Here is a 20416-nt window from a genome sequence, read left to right on the forward strand (position 1 = left end):
CTGAAGTCTCCTTTCCATTTCTTACGTTGTAGTGCCACCGCTTGACCCTTCCATTCCTTGCACATTTATGCCCAAGAATACAATTACAGGCTCTCCTTGCAACGTCAGCCTTATAATTAGCTTTCTTAAGGTTCAATCACATAAATGTCAAAGAAATACAAACCTAAGTCACAGTATGCCATTTTCACCTAGGGAATTAGTGGAAAGTTCTTAAAAGTAAGATCACAGAGCCTTTGGGGAGGAGGCAGTCAAGCAGACATCCAGCTGTGGCTGGTAGGAGCAGGCATTTGGGAAAACCTTTTGAAATGCATGCAGTTTGGCAATTTGTATCTTGAGCCTCTAAAATGGTCTTCATTCCCTTTGATCTGGTAAATCTGTGGGTGGGAGTGATCTTAAGGAAATAATTCCAAATGTGAAAAAAGCTTTGTGAAATATATTGGCGTAGTCCAAATGTCCCGGAGAGAGCAAGTGGATGAGGTTAAACCTCCTGCAACCAGGCTTTACAGATGAAGGAATTCAGGCTTTGGGAAGGTCTGTAACTTGCTCAGGAGGAGTTTGTGATGGAGCCAGAATTCAAATCCAGATTTTTTTACTCCCAAATCCTTCCTTTTTTTTAAAAAAACAGATTTTATTGGGGAATTGGGGGAGGGGAACAGTGTTGGGAATTAGGGAAGGGGAACAGACAAGTTGCTGTCGTTTTGTTCTTCAGTCCAGTTGTGGAGGACGTTGCTTCACTGGCCCATGTTGGTATTATCATTGCGCTCTTCCTGGATAAGGCAGTCGCTCGCCAGCCATTGGACGGCTGCTCACGCTGGCTGCCAGCCACTCATGGTAGCTTACGGCAATCCACTGTAGCAGAGGCTGCAGCCTACGCCGTCGCTGGCGACTCACGGTAGCTCAGGTCCAGGTCGAGCTGTTGTTCACCATCTTAGCTGTAGAGGGGGCAGCGTCACTGGCCCTCATGTGGGATCCGAACCAGGGCCCTACTGCTCAGAGCTGGCGTCTCAAGCCAACACTTAACCAACGTGCCACTTGGCCGACCCCCAAATCCATGCTTTTAATCATGATGCTATGCTGAGTTTCTAGTATAGAAACAATATTTTCTCATCTGGCAAAACAAAGGCAAACTAATGCGATTGTCATCACGTTATTCACAAGCACAGCAGATTAGGAAGGCAGGGTAGGAAGTGTGCTCGGTGCTTGTGTGCCCAGTGGCGTCCATTGGCTGACTCTGCACCACCCTGTCCTTCTAAGCCATCCCCGCCGGGGGCTTACAGCCTACACAATGCACATCCCACACTCCTGGATAGACAGCTTCCTGCTCGGCTGTCACTTCTTGGCACTCGCACGAGAATTAGAGGTGGGAGCAAGCAAAGAGCTACTTCTTTCTTCTTTTGGTGGTGGCTTGGCAGCGACTGTGAAAGATGCCTGAGGGCAGCTTGGGGCAGCACAGGTGGGAGGAGACTCGCCCTTCAGAGCAGGACCAGTGGCCTGATCTTCCAGGCTGTCAGCCCTTCCCTCTTACAGCCCGGGTGGGCCCCCTCCTCTCCCTTTTGCTTTCAGTTGTTTTAACACCTTTGTAACCAATTCCTGGCATTCAGTCCATCTCTGCTTGAAATACCTAGAGTGTTTTCTATCGTTCTGGCTGGCCACTGACCAATATACTCAGCAGCAAAAATTATACACACGTTTGCTAGAATAACACTAGAAAGATCTATGTACTTCTTTATCCATGTGGATGAAATAGGCTATAAATAGTTGCTTTTCTTATGCGGGGAGCAAAATATTTTTGAGTTTTGTTTCCTTTGTACACGGTGTAAAAAATTGATAGTCTCTATGAGTTATAGTAACCGGGAAAGGGAAGATTTATTAATTCAGGATATGAGCTCTTTATGGAACAATCAGGCTACCAAGTGTCTCAGCTGTCACTTCAGGTAACATCTGATAATAGCTACAACACATAAACCGCACAATTTTGAAACCGTAATAAATATGGCCAGTTAATAGCAGACTCCAAGCGTCTTCTTCTTCTTCCTGAAAAAGTTTTGATGATTTACTATGATCCATTAAGAAACATCTAAACGGGAAGAAACACAGAAGTATTATGAGTGTCATTTAGCTTTTTAAATAGAAAATGCTCAGATAAACGATAGAACTTAAGACTTAACTGTATTGCTAAAAACCTACATATAAAGTTATTAGGCATTTTAGACAGTTATGGCTGGAGAAAAACATGTATTTTAAGGGTCACAAATTCATCTCCTGAATTAATATTCTCCCTTTTAGAAAAAGGCAATTTATGCCATTGAGCACAACAAACTGGAAGTGAATTATCAGAAGTTATTAATGAAAGCAAACAAAATGGAGGTTTATTTTAATATGCGTTTACTAAACCACGATCCAAGTAAAAATATTTACCTTATGTTTAAGTTCAAATTAGGAGTGAAAGTAATTTACACGCACATTTTATATGTGAAAATATTTGGAAGGATATATAGTAAAACCTTGGATTGCGAGTAACTTGGTTTGTGAGTGTTCCGCAAGACGAGCTAACATTTCTAATACATTTTAACGTGGTAAACGAGTGATGTCTTGCAATACGGTAGTTTGTTTCCAGAATGAATTATCCTCGCAAACCAAGGTATTACTGTGTATCAAAATGTTAACAGTGATCCTATTTCTGGTAGTGAGATTTCAAGAGATTTGTTGTTGGTTTTTTTTTTTTTCTCTCTTGCAAATTTTTCTTTCTTCTATAGTGAACATGGATGTCTTAGGTAATATTGTAGAACAGGAGAAGTAAAAAACAATTAATACCCAAGCACAACATTAATTAATGCCTTTTGAAATTTCGTTTTTCACCTGCTTCAGTGTGAAAAATGAGACTTTATGAGGAATCATGCTGGACAGCACCAGGTGGTCCAGGTGTGAAAACGAAACTCCTGCTCAGCGGCAGTGACTGGCCCAAGGTCACTGAGCGCAGAGCTGAGAGGGCAGCCGCGGCCTCCACCAAAAGTAAAATATAAAACTAGACGCAGCCACACGGAACAATACATTTATCTCCAGAACAAGGTGGCTCAATTTCAAGACCCAAAAGTATAAATGGCGAAACCCACATAACTGTGGACCAGCGTTACCTTCAGGATTTCACAGGGAGTGGCGTCTGGGGGCACAGGTTTTCCACAGTGCTTTGAATATTCAGTTATAAAGACTGAAGCTTCATCTAAACTATGGAATCAGAAAGAAAAAGGGCATGAGAAAGCTTTTCTATGTTCGCTATCGTGATTGTAGCGATATCATCAGAGGTGTGTACATGTGCCAAAATTGATCAGACTGCTTACTTGAAATATGTGCAGTTTATTCTCTCTCTATATATATATTGATTATACCTCGAAGGATAACATTTGTTCATAAATGACAGTAATTATGACTGGATTACAAGTGATAAACAAGCGAAAAGAAGTCCATGGTGAGGTAATGGATAAGGGATACCTCTCAGTGGTCAGCATAGACAGACCCAATGCAGGGATGGACCCAGTAAATATTTTGGTCCTGGCTGGGTTTCCCTTTCTTCAGGGCCAGCCCATTTCTTCCTTCTCCCTTTGACTTCTCACATCCGCTCCTAATCCCATCCCAAGAATCTTACTGTTTTTAAACTTGTGAGTACTGAAAAATTAAATAACTAAGCTTAGCAAAAGTTATTATACAGGGCCGGTCAAGTGGCACGATGGTTAAGAACTGGCTTGGGATGCCAGAGGGCCCCGGTTCGGATCCCACATATGAGGGCCAGTGACACTGCCCTCTACAGCTAAGATGCTGAACAACAGCTCAACCTGGAGCTGGGCTGCTGTGAGTCGCTGGCGACGGCGTAGGCTGCAGCCCCTGTGGCAGTGGATTGCCAGGGGCTACCGTATGTAGCCAGCAGCCAGCGTGAGCGGCCAGCAGCCGCAGTGAGCAGCCGTCCAGAAGCCGGCGACTGATCTGCCTCGCCCGGGAAGAGCGCAATGATGGTGCCAACTTGTGCCAGTGAAGCAACGTCCTCCACAACTAGACTGAAGAACAAAAGGACAGCAACTTGTCTGTTCCCCTTCCCCCAATTCCCCAGCACTGTTCCAATTCCCCCAATTCCCCAATAAAAATCTTTAAAAAAAAAAAAAAGTTATGATACATAAAGCCATCAATTCTCTGAGCAAGTGTCTAAGGAATAACATTGTAACCAGGGTTTTAACGCAGGCCCCTTGGACACCTATTTGGGGGGTTCTGACAGCTTGTTTAATTGTTTAATTCAAGTTCATGTTCCAAGGGATTGGGTTACAAGACAAGTAGTGCCACAGCTTCACATTTAGAGCCTTTAATTGCAATCAAATAGCTCTACAATTGTTTGACATTTTCCTCCAAAATAAAGATAAATTTTAAGGAAATTCTGCAGGTTTTTTTTTTCTAATGCACTTACCTTGATTCATCTGCCAAGTAGTTCACTAGATCAGTGACGTTATTGGCATTCATCATGTGCAATTTCAGTGCCTGGAAGTATTTTGTCTTTGCCAAACTCCCAAACTCCTTCTTGTTTATGATGTTATTCAGAATCAGATTTCTAACCTAGAGGATGACAGGTAGCGTAATATTAAAAATGTGTTAAAGGCCCGGCCCTTTCAATCCCACAGCATTTCTGACAGTCAGAAGTTGGGGCATCACTGCATTGTGTCCGAGTCTCCTTTTTTTGAGGGGAGTGGCGGAATGACTGGGGGAAGGGGAACAGCTTTGGCCCATTTCAGTACTGTATACAGTAAACAGATAAAAAGTAATTGTTGTTAAGCACTCTGGGACTTTTTTTGAGCACAGCAATAAACACAGCAGCCAAGGTCCCTGCCTTTTGAAAAACTTACTGAGATTTTAATAATAGCAAAGTAATTGTATACATTAACCGATAAAGGATTGAAATGGTAGTTTTCAGCTTAATCTTGGTTTGGGGAAAATTATTACCTTCTAATTTGTAATTTTTCGTAGCAAAAAGGAGATGAAATTTTCTCTTACTTGATGTGAAAATCCTGCCAACTGGCCAGTATTCATATGCTCTTCTAATTGCTGTAAAATGATCTTAGGATCGCACGAGCTCAAAAAATTCTAGAGAAAAAAAAATCAAAATATAATTAATGGAAAAGTATGATTACTACTGATGTCTGTCAAATCTGGAAGGTTTTCATATTTAAATCTGAAATATCTTAAAGAATTTCTAATGTAGGAAAAAATGCTTCTGGCAACAAAAAATTATTGAAATAAGGAAAAAAGCATTTTACAACTACCCATTCCTAGGAGCTGTTTAACAAGCATTTTGTCATTCTAAGTGCCAAGAGGAATCTATTTAAATACTAAAACTCTGAAAAGCATCAACGGATGAGTTTATGAATAGTCAAAAAAGAACAAAGTAAAAGACAAGTACAGATGGCTTTGAAAAAATGAAACGAACGGAACACATAAAAAATATGCACGCTCTTCTATATAGCTCTCTAACTACCGGCTTATCTACTTTTGGAGAAACAACTCTAATTAAAACATTTCCAAATGCTTTGAACATAAAGGGAATGAGAGTTATTTTTAAAAGTTCTGTCCTCAAAATGCTTGTGGCTCCATTTGCTAGACACACACACAAAACCTGACTCTCCCCTTTTATATCTCCCTCCTCTGGTCACCGAGTCGGGCTGCCTTCCTCTTCGTCTTCTCAATCTAGTTCATTTTCATTGCTACTATCCAACTCTGGGGACTGACCCCTCAAGACTTCCTTGCATACCCACAGGTGGTTGTGAATGGATCAAGTGACACGAAATCCTACTCAAACACAACAGCTTCCCAAGAATTTACCTTCTTGACACGGCTCTTCTTCCATCAAGCCCACATGGATTTTTCTTTCTAGAATAATCCCTGATCTTTTCCCTTTTCCAAAAAAAAAAAAATTGTTTCCTACCGACAGAGAATAAGGTCCAAACCCCTGTGAAGGCATCTCCCAGACTATCCTCAATTTACCTTTCAGTCTTACCTCCTAGTCACTAACCCCCGACACAAAACTTCTGCCCCACCCACACTGCGGTACCCATGCTTTACAGGTTTGCTGAAAAGAAAATGCAACCTTTTGCAGAGGACAGGCCCTCTGAGACCTGCTTCCATGTCTTTGGCAGCCCCAGAAGAGTAATTTGCAAGATACCTTAATGTGCTGGCGTCTTTGTTCCGAGTGGGGCATGAGCATGAAACAGGCTAATGCGAAAGCCGGAAGCTCTAACTGGGCATACTGCCTGGCCACTCCGATCATGTCAAGGCCATCTGACACCGGACATCTTCAAGAGAGCACATGAGTCAGTGAATAACCTGTCAGGTTCACTAGATGATGTGGGTCTTTCTGATTTTCCACAGTCGGTACTTGCCTAGGCTTTCAATAATTTTAAACATTAAAGCGCTAGCGCATAACGTATGTTTAGTAATGAGTAACTCAAGCTTTTTATGGCATTCTTCCTGGAATAAAAGAATCTAGCTACAGGAATAGAAACTACTGGTTGCTGCTGATTTATGTCGGAAAGTCTATATAGGCCCAAAGACCCATTCTCAGAAGACTCAAAAATCCATGAGACAACACGGTATGCGTTAGGGTAGCCACAAAAGGCACTCCGTACTTACATTAACATTGGGTACTAATTTTAGAGACCGCTTACTGAATATCATCAGTTTATTAGCTGTACCTCACATGAAAAGGCATAATAAAAATAAGAGCTATTTTATTTTAAAAACAAGTGGTATGCTTACCTTCCCAAGAAAAAAGAATGACTCATAAGAGATGTTTATTAGAAAGGAATTTTATAAGCCACAAATTTGATTTTTTTTTTTGGTAGGAAAACACATATTTTACTTACTCTAGAATAGCGACGAGGCTTTCGCAACAATCTGATAATTGACTGGGGCTTAAAGGACAAGAGGCTGAAAAGGAAAAACAACCAAAATGTACATACGCACACAACTGTAAGACGCTACTGTCAATGTTTCAGGGGAGAGAAAGCTACCTGAGAGGAGCGGTATCTGCACCACGCGCTGCCAGGCTTTGCTGAAGTAGGGAACCTGCGGAAACAGGTGGATTTAAGAATTCATGCCGGGAAATCACGGACTCGATGTTCCAGTTACAAAACTATACACTTAAAGCTTACAGGCGGGATGCTAAAATCATGACTTGAGACTTCCCTGTTCAAGATGATTAGATTCTAGAATAATTTTCTTCAGGATTGTATATTTCAGGATATTACTACATCATCCTGGCTGATTCATCATTGTTTCATTTAGAAAAAAACGTGTCAGAGACCCAAGTCGGAAAACAAAATTTATATTAAGTCTATTATGTGCCAGACGTTGTGCTAGGGACACAGGGAGGGGGCAAGGAGACAAGAAAAAGGATTTAAAAAAATGAATATGGAAACAACATAAATTTCCATCAGTAGGGGAGTGTTGAATAAGTTATGGTACATTTTACTCCATATTATGGAGAGCAATTATGTTAAAAATAAAGCGATACCTCAAAAGGCTAAACTTGGTTATCTTAAGACCCAACACTTCCACTCCTAGGTATACGCTCAGAAACAAAAACATATATCTACATAAAAGCATGTACACAAATGTTCATAGCAGAACTATTCATAATAACCAAAAAGCGGAAATAATTCAAATGTCCATCAACTGATGAACGAATTATCAAAATGTGGTCCATCCATACAATGGAACATTAATCAGCCATAAAAAGGAATGAAGTGCTGACACGCTAGCTACAGAGTGGATGAAACTTGAAAACATGATGGTGAGTGAAAGAAGCCAGATGCAAAATGCCACATGTCATATGATTTCATTGATATAAAATGTCCAGAATAGACAACTCCATAGAGACCCAAAGTAAATTAAGTGGTTGCTGGGCGGGTGGAAGGGATGGTGGAAGAAGGGGGAATGACTACTAATGGATATGGGGTTTTTTTCAGGAAAATGTTCTGGAATTAGATAGTGGTGATGGTTGCACAGCTTTCTGAATATATTAGCACAAACCACTGAACTGTACACTTTAAATGGGTGAATTTTACGTGTGAATTACATCTTAATTTAAAAAGATGAGCTAGATCTATATGTGCTGATATGAAACAATCTCCAGACACCATTAAATTACATATTTCTATATAATAATGATTATGTAGGTGCACAACGTGTGAAATTTAGAAAAGATGAGTAAGGCGTGTCCTCCGACTTTAAAAATCTTCAGAGTCCAAGAGGGGCAGTTGAATGTGTCATTAAGATAAATTTTGCTATCGCCTGAAACTAATATAAAATAATATTGACTGTCAACTGTAACGGAAAAAAAAATTTTTTTTAAAAGATAAATTATGCTACGACAAACAAGATAGTAGAGTCAGTGTTTTTAGAGCCTAAATGAAGACATGATGCATGAGGCCTGGAGAACAGGGGAAAGTGTTGTCTCAGAGGAGGCGACATCTGAACAGAGTATTCCGAGAGTGGGCACCACTTTCACAAAACACTATCCTACTGCAGATCCATTCTGTGCTTCATTAAGGAGCCGATTGCTAACCAGTTTACCCAGCAGTCACAGGGCCAACAAGTGTAAAGAGTAAGTGTGATAAAACATACTGTAAAAAAACGACATACCTGCCATAAAGAATGGATACTACAAATGGCTGTTAAAACCTTCCTGAGGTAAGGAATCTGTGAAAACATAAAACAAAAACATTCTGAAGATCACCACAATGGAAAATTTACACATGGGGGAAATATGGGGTTCTTCCAAAAAGAATATCAGTATAATTTATCTTCCATGAGAACCGCCAGAGACGTTCATTTACAAATTTGCAAATATCAAAAGAGACCAGGAAGCTTCCATTTGTTTCCTGTGAAATTTATGTCATTTTTCTCCCCCATACATTTACATAATTTTTATTACAGTATATTGTTATAACAGTTCTATTCTATTATCAGTTATTGTTAATCTCTTACTGTGCCCATTTACGTCATTTTTAGCATCAATGCAAAATGTTTAGGAGATGCTGTACAAAAGCTTTAAAATATACTGCAGTCTAGGGCACTGAGTCTTACCATATTGAAGCCAAGAAGCTTTTGCAAGAGTCCATTCCACAGCTGCAGGTCATAGATTTTGTATTCCAAACAAAGCTCAGTCACCAATCTTACAGCCTAAACAGAAAAAAAAAAAAAAAAAGTCATACTGCTTCAAAGCACCAGTAAATCAAACTACTTTTGGAAAAGGTAGGACAGGTGAATACAGAATAAGTTTATATAATCTAGTAGTGTTTATTGTCTACGTTCCATGAAGGTCCATTCTCCCTAATGAAAGAAAAAAAAGATTAACATTACTCTTTTTCTTTCTTGCTGTCATGGACTCATCTCAGACTGTGTCCTTTTCTTTTTTCTATCCACAAACATGTGCCTGTTGGCCCCATACCCATCCCACCCTGGGCTCCAGCTGCTCAGAGACTCAATTCCCATAGGCCTCTAGGAGGAGGAGCAACAATCCCCCTCCCTGCATAGGGACAGTCTCTTCTCTTGTCCAGATGAGGACAGATAGGCCTTGGGAAGGAATATAAAAGTGCTCTCTCGGGCCGGCCGAGTGGCTCAGTTCGTTAAAAGTGCGAGCTCTGAGCAACAGGGCCGCCGGTTCGATTCCCACATGGGCCAGTGAGCTGCGCCTGAGCTGAGCTGCTGCTGAGCTGCCAACAGGTGGCAGGATGGCTCAGCTGGTGAGAACATGTGCTCCTAACAACAAGGTTGCTGGTTCGACTCCCTCATGGGATGGTGGGCTACACCCACCTGCAACTAAGATTGAACATGGCACCTGAGCTGAGCAGCTGGCGAGCTGCCGATGGGCGGCTGGATGGTGCTGAGCTAGCTACACCCTCCACAACTAAGACTGAAGGACAACTACTTGGCTGTTCCCCTTCCCCAGTTCCCCAATAAAATCTAAACAAAAGAAGAAAAAAAAAAGTGCTCTCTTGTCTTGATAGGGATGGCCTCAGGCCTTTGACTTTAAGGAACAGTGGTAAGCGGACTTCCTAGTTGTCCTGTCACCTGCCAGGATAGAAAAGAAGAAGAGGTCTCAGAGCGGTAGACCTCTTCAGGAATAGAGTTCCTCTGGTTTTGTCTTTCAGGAATCGGAGTGAACATAACAGCATCCGAGAAGATGGCAGCCCCCACCCTCTGATTGATGGCTCAGTGTACATACGTACCATGGATTCGTGGCTGTGGTTTTTCCAGAGACCCTTAATCATTCCTTCTTTAGGACTGTTGCAAAATAATTCATATGTGATGGGGATATTCAAAGTCTCAAACGATGCCAGGAAAGTTATACATTTCAAATACGCCCTGGAAAACAGGGGCATTTATGTCATTCTCAAGGCCGCATTTACACTTGAAAGCCACCGTACAGATATACTAGGCCTGTTTGTTTTTAAATGCCTATTTTAGGCTCTAAATATAGTCACTGAATATAATATTAGAAAGAAATCAACTTGAACAAGACGAAGAAAACATTCAGTTTTCTAAATGTCTCAAAGGAACGAGGGAAACGAGATGTTCTCGAAGGCCGGCTTCCTCTTTGCCGAAACGTCAAGGGCAGTCATTCCAGGAGACAGCTCCATTCACACAGCCGCGCTAACGCACTCCTACGAACTAAGGGCCTTAAACGTTACACTTCCAAACAGTGACCTGTTTCCTGCTTCTTCATACAATTAAAAAAAAATTCCACTTACTTCACTTCTTCGATGGGCTTTTTGAAGAGAGATTCTATGGTTTCCTTGTCGGCCAAGTAGAGGAGACACTGAAGAGCTCGCGTTCTATGGGCAAAAGTGAGCTGACGCACACCTGCCGTCTGTAAAAGCAAAAAAAGGTTCGGAGAGTTGCACGCTTGCAGGTTGTGGCTGGGGACATGAGTTTTAACTTAGGCAACATAAGCAACAGCATTAAAAAGAAAAATTACAGTCAGTCTTTGCTGAGGGGGTCAGTGGTTCTCAAGGTGTGATTCATGGAACCCTGGGGAGTGTTCCTCAGACTTGTTCAGGAGAGAATGGGTCAAGACAATTTTCTTAATAACACTAAGATGTTATTTGTCTTTTACATTGTGAGGCTGTTTGTACTGATGGTGCAAAAGCCAAAGTGCTGGTTCGAATCAAGGCAGGAATACCCAGCTGTGGTAGCAGCCATGGTATTCTTCACAGCCACACATGCACAGTATTGAAAACAAATGATGACATTTGAATACATATTAATGTTAACTAATTAAATATAAATTAATATTATTTGTGGTCATTAATGTTTTATGTGCCAAAACATATACTGCAGCATGATGGTTTTTTTTTTAGGGAAAAGCACTTGTATGTCTACGTTTCGGGCTGAACCAGCCACTGTTCCTAGAACACCATTTTTACTTGAAAGAATGACTATCAGATAAACTAATAAGCAAGAAAAAAAGGGCTATTTCTCCCCTGGCTATCAAGGACATACCATCAGTATCTCAGACTTTCCGCCCTTTTCTTCCTTTTATCCTTTTATCTGCACCCTTCCTCTCCCTGGGTTCCAACTGCCTCAGAACATTTCTATACGCAAAAGTCTGCAGGCCAAAGAGGCCCTGTCGCGCCTTTAGGGGGAAGGAAAAGGGATGGTTCAGTCCAGCTAAAGTTTAGTGGGGAGGGACCAGGGTGTGGCTGGCAGGTGAAGCCAGGTCATGCAGGGCCTCAGGGTGGAGCCTCCCGTTTGGCCAGTTGGTTTGGCCCCTTGGTATGAGGAATGCTGAGTAACCAGGCAGTTAGTAACTGCATGGAGATAACCCTTGGGAACTGTCAAGAGGCTAAGCAGGATGTTACAGAAGCCGGAACCAATGGAGCTTGGTGGATATTAATACAAAGTACGATATACCTTGAATAAGCATATAAGTGAGCATTATCTTAATCATCTGTTAATATCGAGCATAGTAAACACACAGGAAAAAGATGTTAAGCTGAGATGCAAACATGAGTTTTGACTAAGTTTCTAGGGCTTACAGGTGTAGGCGACGTTGCAAATATGAACAGCATTCTTGAACTATAATCAATCGGACGAGACAGGAGGAGATACAGGACTCTGGAAAAAAAAATTTGTGATTACATTTGGATGTTAATTTAGTGATAGATTACCAAAACAATAGACCTGTTTTACTGTCCACAGAAAAAGTCATGAGACATCCTAAACACAGGCCTAAAGGGGTAGGGGTCAAGGATATTTTTGCTTTCCTTTTTATCTAAAGAAGATAATAAATACAACGAAATCTAGGTCTCAGTCTTCTCATCTATAAAATGGCTAGTCAATCTCTGATAACTTAAATTTGCTCTATTTAAACAATTAATAAAAACCATAGCTGCAAAGGACATTGAATGCTACACGTGGAAAATTCTGTTTTAGTTCCTAGGACATTATCAGTGGCACATTTCAATCTCTAGACTCGGGGCTGACCGGCCCCCTCCAGAGAAGGGCAAGACGGATCAGGTGTCCTGAAGGCGGGAGGGAAGAAGCTTCCGGTGGGAAAAAGGTCAGAAGTTACAAAGTTGGCATGAAGTACACTTGTGGGATTCCCTTCTTGGGATTCTCTCTCTCTGATTATTTCCCTCTAAGACTTTCCAAGTGACTGGTTCAGTTAGACATGCCAGGAGCTACCTCTTGCTTAGCCAAAGGTGCCCCTGCCTTCAAAGACAAAGCAAGTACAAGGTGAAGTCCAGAGGAAAGGAGGTCATGGAGGGGGTGGTAGGCCGGTTTGCCCAAACCAGGAGAAATTCTTTTCTTGGGTTTGCCTTTCCACATCCTCTCTCATTATGAGATCTCTAGGACCATACAGGGCGTAGGGCTTCACGACTGACTTGACCTACTTTTGGTCTAGACCAGGAATGGCAAGAAGCTGGCATGTGTGTCACCACTCCCTCTCCCATGCCTAGGCCAAGCATCATTAATGGGTTACTACAATCTTTTTGATTTGGGCCCAGATATAATCTTCTCAAGAGAGCAAGCCCTGACCAATCTGATTGAGCACAATAGATGAAACCAATGTGTCTTTCTTGGTCTCAGTCGTAGATTGGAAGGGAGAAGTGATTCTGGTGGCCCATATGTGACCCAGCCCAGCTCACCAGGGTGTGAGAACACGAAGGGGTCTGGGGCCAAGGTCTTAGCTAACAGAAGAGTTTTCCTTTGCCTGAGATGCATTTTCTGTTAAAGGTGTTCTCAGAGCTCTCAACAGTAGTTGGAACTCATTGACGGTTCAGAAATTCTGAATCTTGGCTGTTTCTTATTTATTCTACTGGAGATACTTACATACACTCACAGTCATATGTATCAATGAACTGATTCTTCTCAGAGGCTCTGACCCAAGTTACATCAAGAAAGTCTTCTCAAAATCAAACTCTAGCAAATTTATTGCTAAGATTCCTACTGGGCAACAAGGTGTGGACCAATGAAAGTAAAGGAAGAGTACCTTCGTAGTGCTTCGTCTTCTTGAAGTTCAAATATTTCTGACGAGTTCTTTGAAAAAAATGGGGGGAAAAACGTAAAAAAAAGAAGAAAATTTGTTGACTATATAAGCTTATAAAAATCCATTTGGTGAAAAACCCAAGATACAAAATTGTGTTTACATGCAAGAAATCACAGTGGATTCATTACTTTATGAAAAGACTTTTGCTTAGAAAATGGGTTTACTAACATTCATTCAGTCAATAAACATTTACTGAGCACTTACTATGTGCCAGGCATGATTCCGGTCACTTGGGTTCCCTGAGTGAACAAAACAAATACTCCTGTCCTCCTGGAGCTTACATTCATTAGGTAATTTTTAAAAGGAAAGGACTCCATGAATATTAAATGAGTCGTTCATTAAGTCACGATATATTTATTGGGACTTACAAAGCAGTGAGTTAGGTGTTATGTACAGAAACGCTTCCTGGCCTGAAGGAACCAGCAATTTAGTCCTCCAAGTTTACATATAAGTTAAAACAGGCTGGTCTCTGAGTCAACCACAAATTCCACGTGGCCTAGATATGCTTCTAACTCCTGTTTCCACTGACGCACAGTCCTTGCTCTTGGTAAATACTTACATACTTCTTAAATTGAATGCCAAGTAATACGAAAACTACTAATTAAATACTTAATGTCATGTCAGCTATACTATTTGTTTACAAATAGATTTTTTTCAAGGATATCTGCCCAGGTGGAGAGAGGAATTATAGAATCTCCCTGGTTAAAACTGAAAACTCAGAAGAAACAGTGCAAAAAATTCTGGATTTGGATTGTTGAAACCCATCACAAATTTAGATATTAATAGTATTATCTCTAAAAAAAACCCCTGGTATTATGTCCCACTGATGTGATACACTGAAAATAACACATTACCTATATAGTATTCTTGCCCAAAATACAGAACCTGAATCTAATCATAAGAGACATCAGCAAACCCACAATGAGACATTTTACAAACCATTGGCCTGCACCCTTCAAAAATATTAATGTCCGTCACAGTTAAAATAGATTCAAGTAAGAATCATCAATAGATGCTAAATCAGGGCATATGTGTAGTCGGGGAGGAGTTTGGAGAGAAACAGAATATTATATTGTCTCAAAGTATCTCTGCTAATAGTTATAAAAGGAAACATAGTATATATGTAATAGAGAAATGGACAACAACATTTTGACTAACTGATCTAAATTAACCTCACCTATTAGGGCAAAGAGATACCACGTGCTTCCAAATGTCACACCCTGAGAAGGACACGACGTCATTGAGGTAGTATTCTGGCCAAAAATGCATAATTTGAATCTTATCATGAGGGAACATTAGACAAACCCAAACTGAGGGGCAACTTATAAAATAACTGGCCTGTAATCTTCAAAAATGTCACTGTCACAAAAGATAAGGAAATGTCATGGAACTGTTCTAGATTCAGAGATTAGAGATGTGACAAATAAATGTCATGCATAATCCTGGTCCCAGGGGAAAAACCTGCTATAAAGAACATTATTGGGGGCCGGCCGAATGGCTCAGTTGGTTAAGAGCTCGCTCAAGAGTTTGATCTCTGAGCAACAGCGGTTCGAGGCCAGCCCGAGCTGAGCAGCCGCTAAGCTGCCAATAGGTAGCAGGATGGTTCAGCTAAAAAAAAAAAATAAAAAAACAAACAAACAAACAAAAAAAGAACATTATTGGGACAACTGGTTAAACAGGAACATGGACTACAGACTCAAGCCTATGTTTGTTTATGCTGTATCAATATTGAGCCAATATTAAATTATCTGATTCTCATAATTGTACTGTGGTTAAGTAAGAGAAAAGCCTTGTTCCTAGGAAATATAGACTTAACTATTAATGGGGAAGGGGTATGACATATGCCATTTACTCTCAAATGGTTCAGGAAAATATTATGAATATGTATTTTATAGAGAGAGTGATGAAACATGAATGAAATATGGTAAAATGCTAAACACTGATGAAGCTGGGTGAAGGATATACAGGAATTCTATTGCAATTCTTCTGTATGCTTACAATTGTTTCAAAATAAAAAATGAATCCCATGAACCTGCGTCTAAGAGCAGGCCACTTCTTTAATACAAGAATTCATCTGGAAAATAAATAAAAGAAAAAAAAAAGAATTCATCTGGAATCACCAATTAAAAGGTAAAATGGCTGCAAAACAGTCTTTAAACAAGAAAAAGTAAGCTTCATTAAAACTCATCGGATGACAGACCGTAGTAAAATGAACAAAAGTTCCTTCTTTCAGTATTCTGTGCTCCTACTTAGGTTATATCAGCGCAGGACTACAGGTAAAATAGATAAACTTGGAGAATGGACTTACTTCACCAGGTTTTGTGGATGGACACAGCCATTGTTCCAGCAACATGTTCCAGACTTTTTCCAAATCAATTTCATTGACTTCAGCTATTTCTTTAGCTGCTGCGTGAATATCTAAGGCAATCAAGGGGAAGAATTAACAAAAGAAACACCCACGTCTTCCATGTAAGAGAACTGGGAATCCAGATGAGAGTTCTCCTTGGACAAAAAGATAAAAAGGGTTTTGTCCTCACCAGGATAATCTTTGCCCGCTGAATTCTGAATCCTTTGATTTATGCTAGGATGCTCGTACAGGCTGATGATGAGATGCGCGGGTTTTCCTATCATTCGTAAATACTCTGCAGTGTTCAGCTTGTGGGCTATGAGCACCGCCTCCGTGCCTGACCGCCGGTACTGAATATGAAGCTTCTTTAGCAAAGCCTCGGCTTTTTCCCGTGTTTCATCCTTTAAAAAATTCCAAGCAGAAAGAAAAACTTGTTTACTAAATCTCAAGTGAGGCTCAGGGTCCATCGTTATGAATCAAGGGAGGGCCCTGCCTCAGTCACATCCTCAAGCATCTGCCAAAGGCCTCGTCTTCTTTCTCCGTTTTAGGCATCCAACCTTTGGAAACCCTTGAAAAGGCCTATCTCCAGGGCAGGGGGAGACGGTATGCTAGGTAAGAAGAATTTAAGTGAAAAAGAAAGAGGAGCCTTCAATCTTCGAGTTCAGACACACCTCGGATGGGATATTCTGTAGCCATCTCTCAGCTAAATACAGGCAGAATTTCAAGCTGGGCATCTTGAAGGAACCTAAAAGGATAAAGAAGAGATTTATAAGCAAATCTTAATCCTTTCAAGGCAATGTATTTTAGTCAAATTAACAATTTTTTTTATGTTTTTTTTTAAATTATAAAAATGCATGCTCACAGTAAAGAATAATTTAAACAGGACAGAAGGATACAAAGTAGGAAGTCTACAGAGGCCCCTTCCTCAGCTTCTATTTCCATTCCCTAGATTCTTATACTTGTCCAGTTTTGTGTGTGTGTGTGTGTGTGTGTCTCTCTCTCTCTCTCTCTCTCTCTCTCTCTCTCTCTCATGTGCACATGCACACCTATTTTAACCCAAATGGGATAAGACCATACACACAGTAGTACAATTTGCTGTTCTCACTTAATACAAATCTTGGACATCTTTCCAAATCAGTACATCCATTCTATGAACATGTCTTATTTTTTAAACCCGTTTCAGACCAATGAATATTTTTTAAAAAGTTATTTTCAACTTTTGTTACAACCCAAAACACGGCAACGAGTGCCTGTGTTTCTGTACTGGTTTGATTGCTGAGAAGAGCTAAGGATTCATTATGGGAAGTGCCTCAGTCCATGTTCCCACCATCGAGGTGGAGAGCGCCTACCGCCCCTGCACCCTGAGCAAGCAGCACAGGGTCTAGCTCACTCGGCCAGGGCCTTCTCCACACCCAGCAAGGCCACGCGTGAAGAAGAGACAGGGCACAGGCATGCTTGAACTATGATACTGCTTTCTCCTTAAAGACATAAAAGTACTTTTTTTACGACCCACACAGACGGCCATTTTAAGCCCAGTTACAGGGAGAAGCCATACCTTCTGGGATATCCTGGGCGAGGCTGATGGCAATAGCTATGGCCCACTCTGGGTTAACTATGGATAATAGGTAGGATTCGATGGTTTGTGTGATCTTGGTTATTTCCTTGTTAATCAGCGTTGAGGATTTGGCTTGTGGTAACTTCAGGAGCTTTGGCTTCAGTTTTTTTTCAAAGACGTGTTTGGCTGTAGACACGTACAGAGTGTCCAAAGAGAACTTCGAGAAAAGGAAAGGAAAAGTTAAGGCTGACTGATACACTCGTCTTTCAAGGTTTTATGTGAAAGCAGCGTAAAATCCTTCTACCCAGGGTCTGAATTAATTCCAGGATAAAGATATGGCTTACAAAGTTTGCACCTATTACCTTCATTAATTTAGAAATTAAGAGCAGTGTCGGGAAGGATTCTTCACTGAGTTCCGTAGCTAGAAAGGAAACAAGAATAGTGTGACTGGCTTAAGAAGAAAATTTTGGCTATTCAGTAAAATTCCTAAGAATTAAAGGAACATACAGAGAATCTTCCAGAAGTTCTGTGCTGTGCCAAAAAATATGAGGTGGAAAGGCAGTCTAGTTTGGGCGGCTGATGGCAAAGTTATTATGTGTTCTAACATATATTGATTTTCTAGGTCCACTGGAGGAGAAATTCTTCTGTATGACTTCAAGTGTTTCAGAAGACTCAGTGCCTATATTAAAATAAAATAAAAAATGTTTCCTATGAGATTAAACAAGTCCTAAGTGCTTTAAAAATCATCTAACTCTATACCGTCATAGATTTATAATTCTGAGTCTTGTTTTCACAAAGACGATCAAACCCTTTTGTAGTTTTACCTTTAACAGTATTGTTCTAAACCATAATTTATATGGTCATTACAGAAATTGTACTAGGTGAAACCAATGGAACCCTGTTGGGATGTTTTGTAAATGAGAGTTTGGCCGTTCCCAATGCTCTCTTCAAAGAGTTTTGAGAGATACCTCAAAAATACTTGATTGCGTTTGAAATACACAGGTAGTAGACCTACAATGAATCCTCTATCCCATCCCGTACTTCACTTAAGTTTATATCTTATATATTTTGGGGCTTGTATAACCTTTTGACTTAACCCATTTTAATTTTTAAAATCCAATTAAGAAGTTACTGAAGGTACCGAGATAGGAAAAAACAAGTGAGTCCTGGACCTACCTACTAATATAGAAGGCAGAATCAACTCTGGGTACCACATATTTTGATTTTTTTTTTTGCCAGACGACAAATAATTTTGCCTTAATTTTTCCAAATCAGTTCTTTAGTGACTTCATACTCTTGGACGGACTTAAATGTTTCAGTGGAGCAAATATTGGATTAAAATAAATGATAAAATATGGACAGCATGAAAGATCTCTTTACTTCTTATCTCTTTTAAAGAAAATGAACCAGGATAAAATGAGTTTAAAGGGAGCTCACATGACAGCCCATAAAGACACTAGATAACTAATTTTTTTAAAAAGGTCCAACTAAAAACAAAGATAATTTAAAAATCTATAATATATTTGTTATACCTGATTAATATTAATGTTGGTTATCTTTTCATCAGCTCTTTCTATAACTTTCAGGACAATTTCAATCATTTCATAGTCATAGGGATCCAACTGTATAAAAACAAAAATACAGCATATCAAAACTTGAGAAGATGTTGTCAGGCTGGTAGGTGGTTTTATTCAGTTTTCTTGATGAATACAGATTACAAATATAAAATCTCAGTGCACTACAATGTTAAATTAGATTATTCTTAAAAAATGAACTAATATTTTCTCATCTCTAAAAGTTCTATTAGGATAAAAATACATGCTTTAAAATGTCTCAAAGCTATTTTTTTTTAAGAAGAGCTGTACAAGGCAATATTATTTTAATAAAAAAAGTTGTTCCTATGGTACTAGAAATCTACAAAGATAGACATATTAAAATTTGGTAAGATTTTAAAATTAAAATTCAATTTCTTCCATTTATCTTGGGGAAATTAGAATAAGAGGAAATTAACTTTTTCTTGGAAATGACATAACTGAAAGTGTGGGCTTCCAAGCAAAAGTATCTCAAAGGATTCTATTCTAGCTCTCACCATGTGCTAAGATGCAAGAATTAATTGAGTGGCATCTATACAAATTTATAAAAAGAAAGGACGGGCCAGCCGAGTGGTGCATTGGTTAAGAGTTGGCTTGGGACGCCAGAGGGCCCCAGTTCGGATCCCACATGAGGGCCAGTGACACTGCCCTCTACAGCTAAGATGTTGAACAACAGCTCGACCTGGAGCTGGGCTACCGTGAGTCGCCGGCAATGGCATAGGCTGCAGCCCCTGCTGCAGTGGGTTGCCATGGGCTACCACGTGTCGCCAGCATCCAGTGTGAGCGGCCAGCAGCCGCCATGAGCGGCTGTCCAGAAGCCGGCAACTGATCCGCCTCGCCCGGGAAGAGCACAATGATGGTGCCAACTTGGGCCAGTGAAGCAACGTCTTCCACAACTAGACTGAAGAACAAAAGGACAGCAACTTGTCTGTTCCCCTTCCCCCAATTCCCCAACGCTGTTCCCATCCCCTAATTCCCCAATAAAAATCTTTAAAAAAAAAAAAGGAAGTATTCTCTTTGTTTCTGTTCACACATCATTATTCTTTTTTCCATTTTTTAAATGGCAACCAAAGTCACATGAATAACAACACTGAACACAGTAGGAAAATGATCCCGATGGTACCTAGAAATTTTGAGGAAGTTATACATAATTCTTGGCTGAATTACAGGCAAAATATAAAACTGAATTAGTTTTTGTCATCTTATAATCTTACTTTCCCTTCCATCTGCCTTCATTCCCCCACCAAACTACCCCTTGACTTAAAAGTTTCAATTCTCGAAGACCTAAAAAAAAACAAAAACCAAAAACCAAAACCAAGAGAGTGAATATGTAT

The 20416-nt window shown here is 40.3% G+C and overlaps 1 protein-coding gene across 3 annotated transcripts in view; it reads right to left on the reverse strand.

Moving 5' to 3' along the window:
• The window catches only part of KNTC1 (kinetochore associated 1), a 73291-nt gene that overhangs the window by 11265 nt on the left and 41610 nt on the right, over positions 1–20416 (reverse strand). For 2 of the 3 annotated variants that reach the window (XM_019648980.1, XM_019648981.1), the window contains 19 exons: positions 19023–19112; positions 17998–18169; positions 17853–17911; positions 17491–17707; positions 16607–16680; positions 16126–16336; positions 15897–16006; positions 13532–13578; positions 12075–12153; positions 10788–10906; positions 10266–10401; positions 9121–9216; positions 8677–8733; positions 7044–7098; positions 6897–6960; positions 6197–6326; positions 5032–5121; positions 4451–4596; positions 3135–3225 (listed from right to left, as the gene is read on the reverse strand). In XM_019648980.1, the coding sequence (XP_019504525.1) occupies positions 3135–3225; positions 4451–4596; positions 5032–5121; positions 6197–6326; positions 6897–6960; positions 7044–7098; positions 8677–8733; positions 9121–9216; positions 10266–10401; positions 10788–10906; positions 12075–12153; positions 13532–13578; positions 15897–16006; positions 16126–16336; positions 16607–16680; positions 17491–17707; positions 17853–17911; positions 17998–18169; positions 19023–19112 (2043 nt within the window). Of the gene's footprint in view, positions 1–974; positions 2078–3134; positions 3226–4450; positions 4597–5031; positions 5122–6196; positions 6327–6896; positions 6961–7043; positions 7099–8676; positions 8734–9120; positions 9217–10265; positions 10402–10787; positions 10907–12074; positions 12154–13531; positions 13579–15896; positions 16007–16125; positions 16337–16606; positions 16681–17490; positions 17708–17852; positions 17912–17997; positions 18170–19022; positions 19113–20416 lie in introns of those variants that run through there. The other variant, XM_019648982.1, reaches the window with a different exon arrangement.

Source organism: Hipposideros armiger, unplaced genomic scaffold, assembly GCF_001890085.2.
Source record: "Hipposideros armiger isolate ML-2016 unplaced genomic scaffold, ASM189008v1 scaffold_128, whole genome shotgun sequence".
Taxonomy (NCBI): Eukaryota; Metazoa; Chordata; class Mammalia; order Chiroptera; family Hipposideridae; genus Hipposideros; species Hipposideros armiger.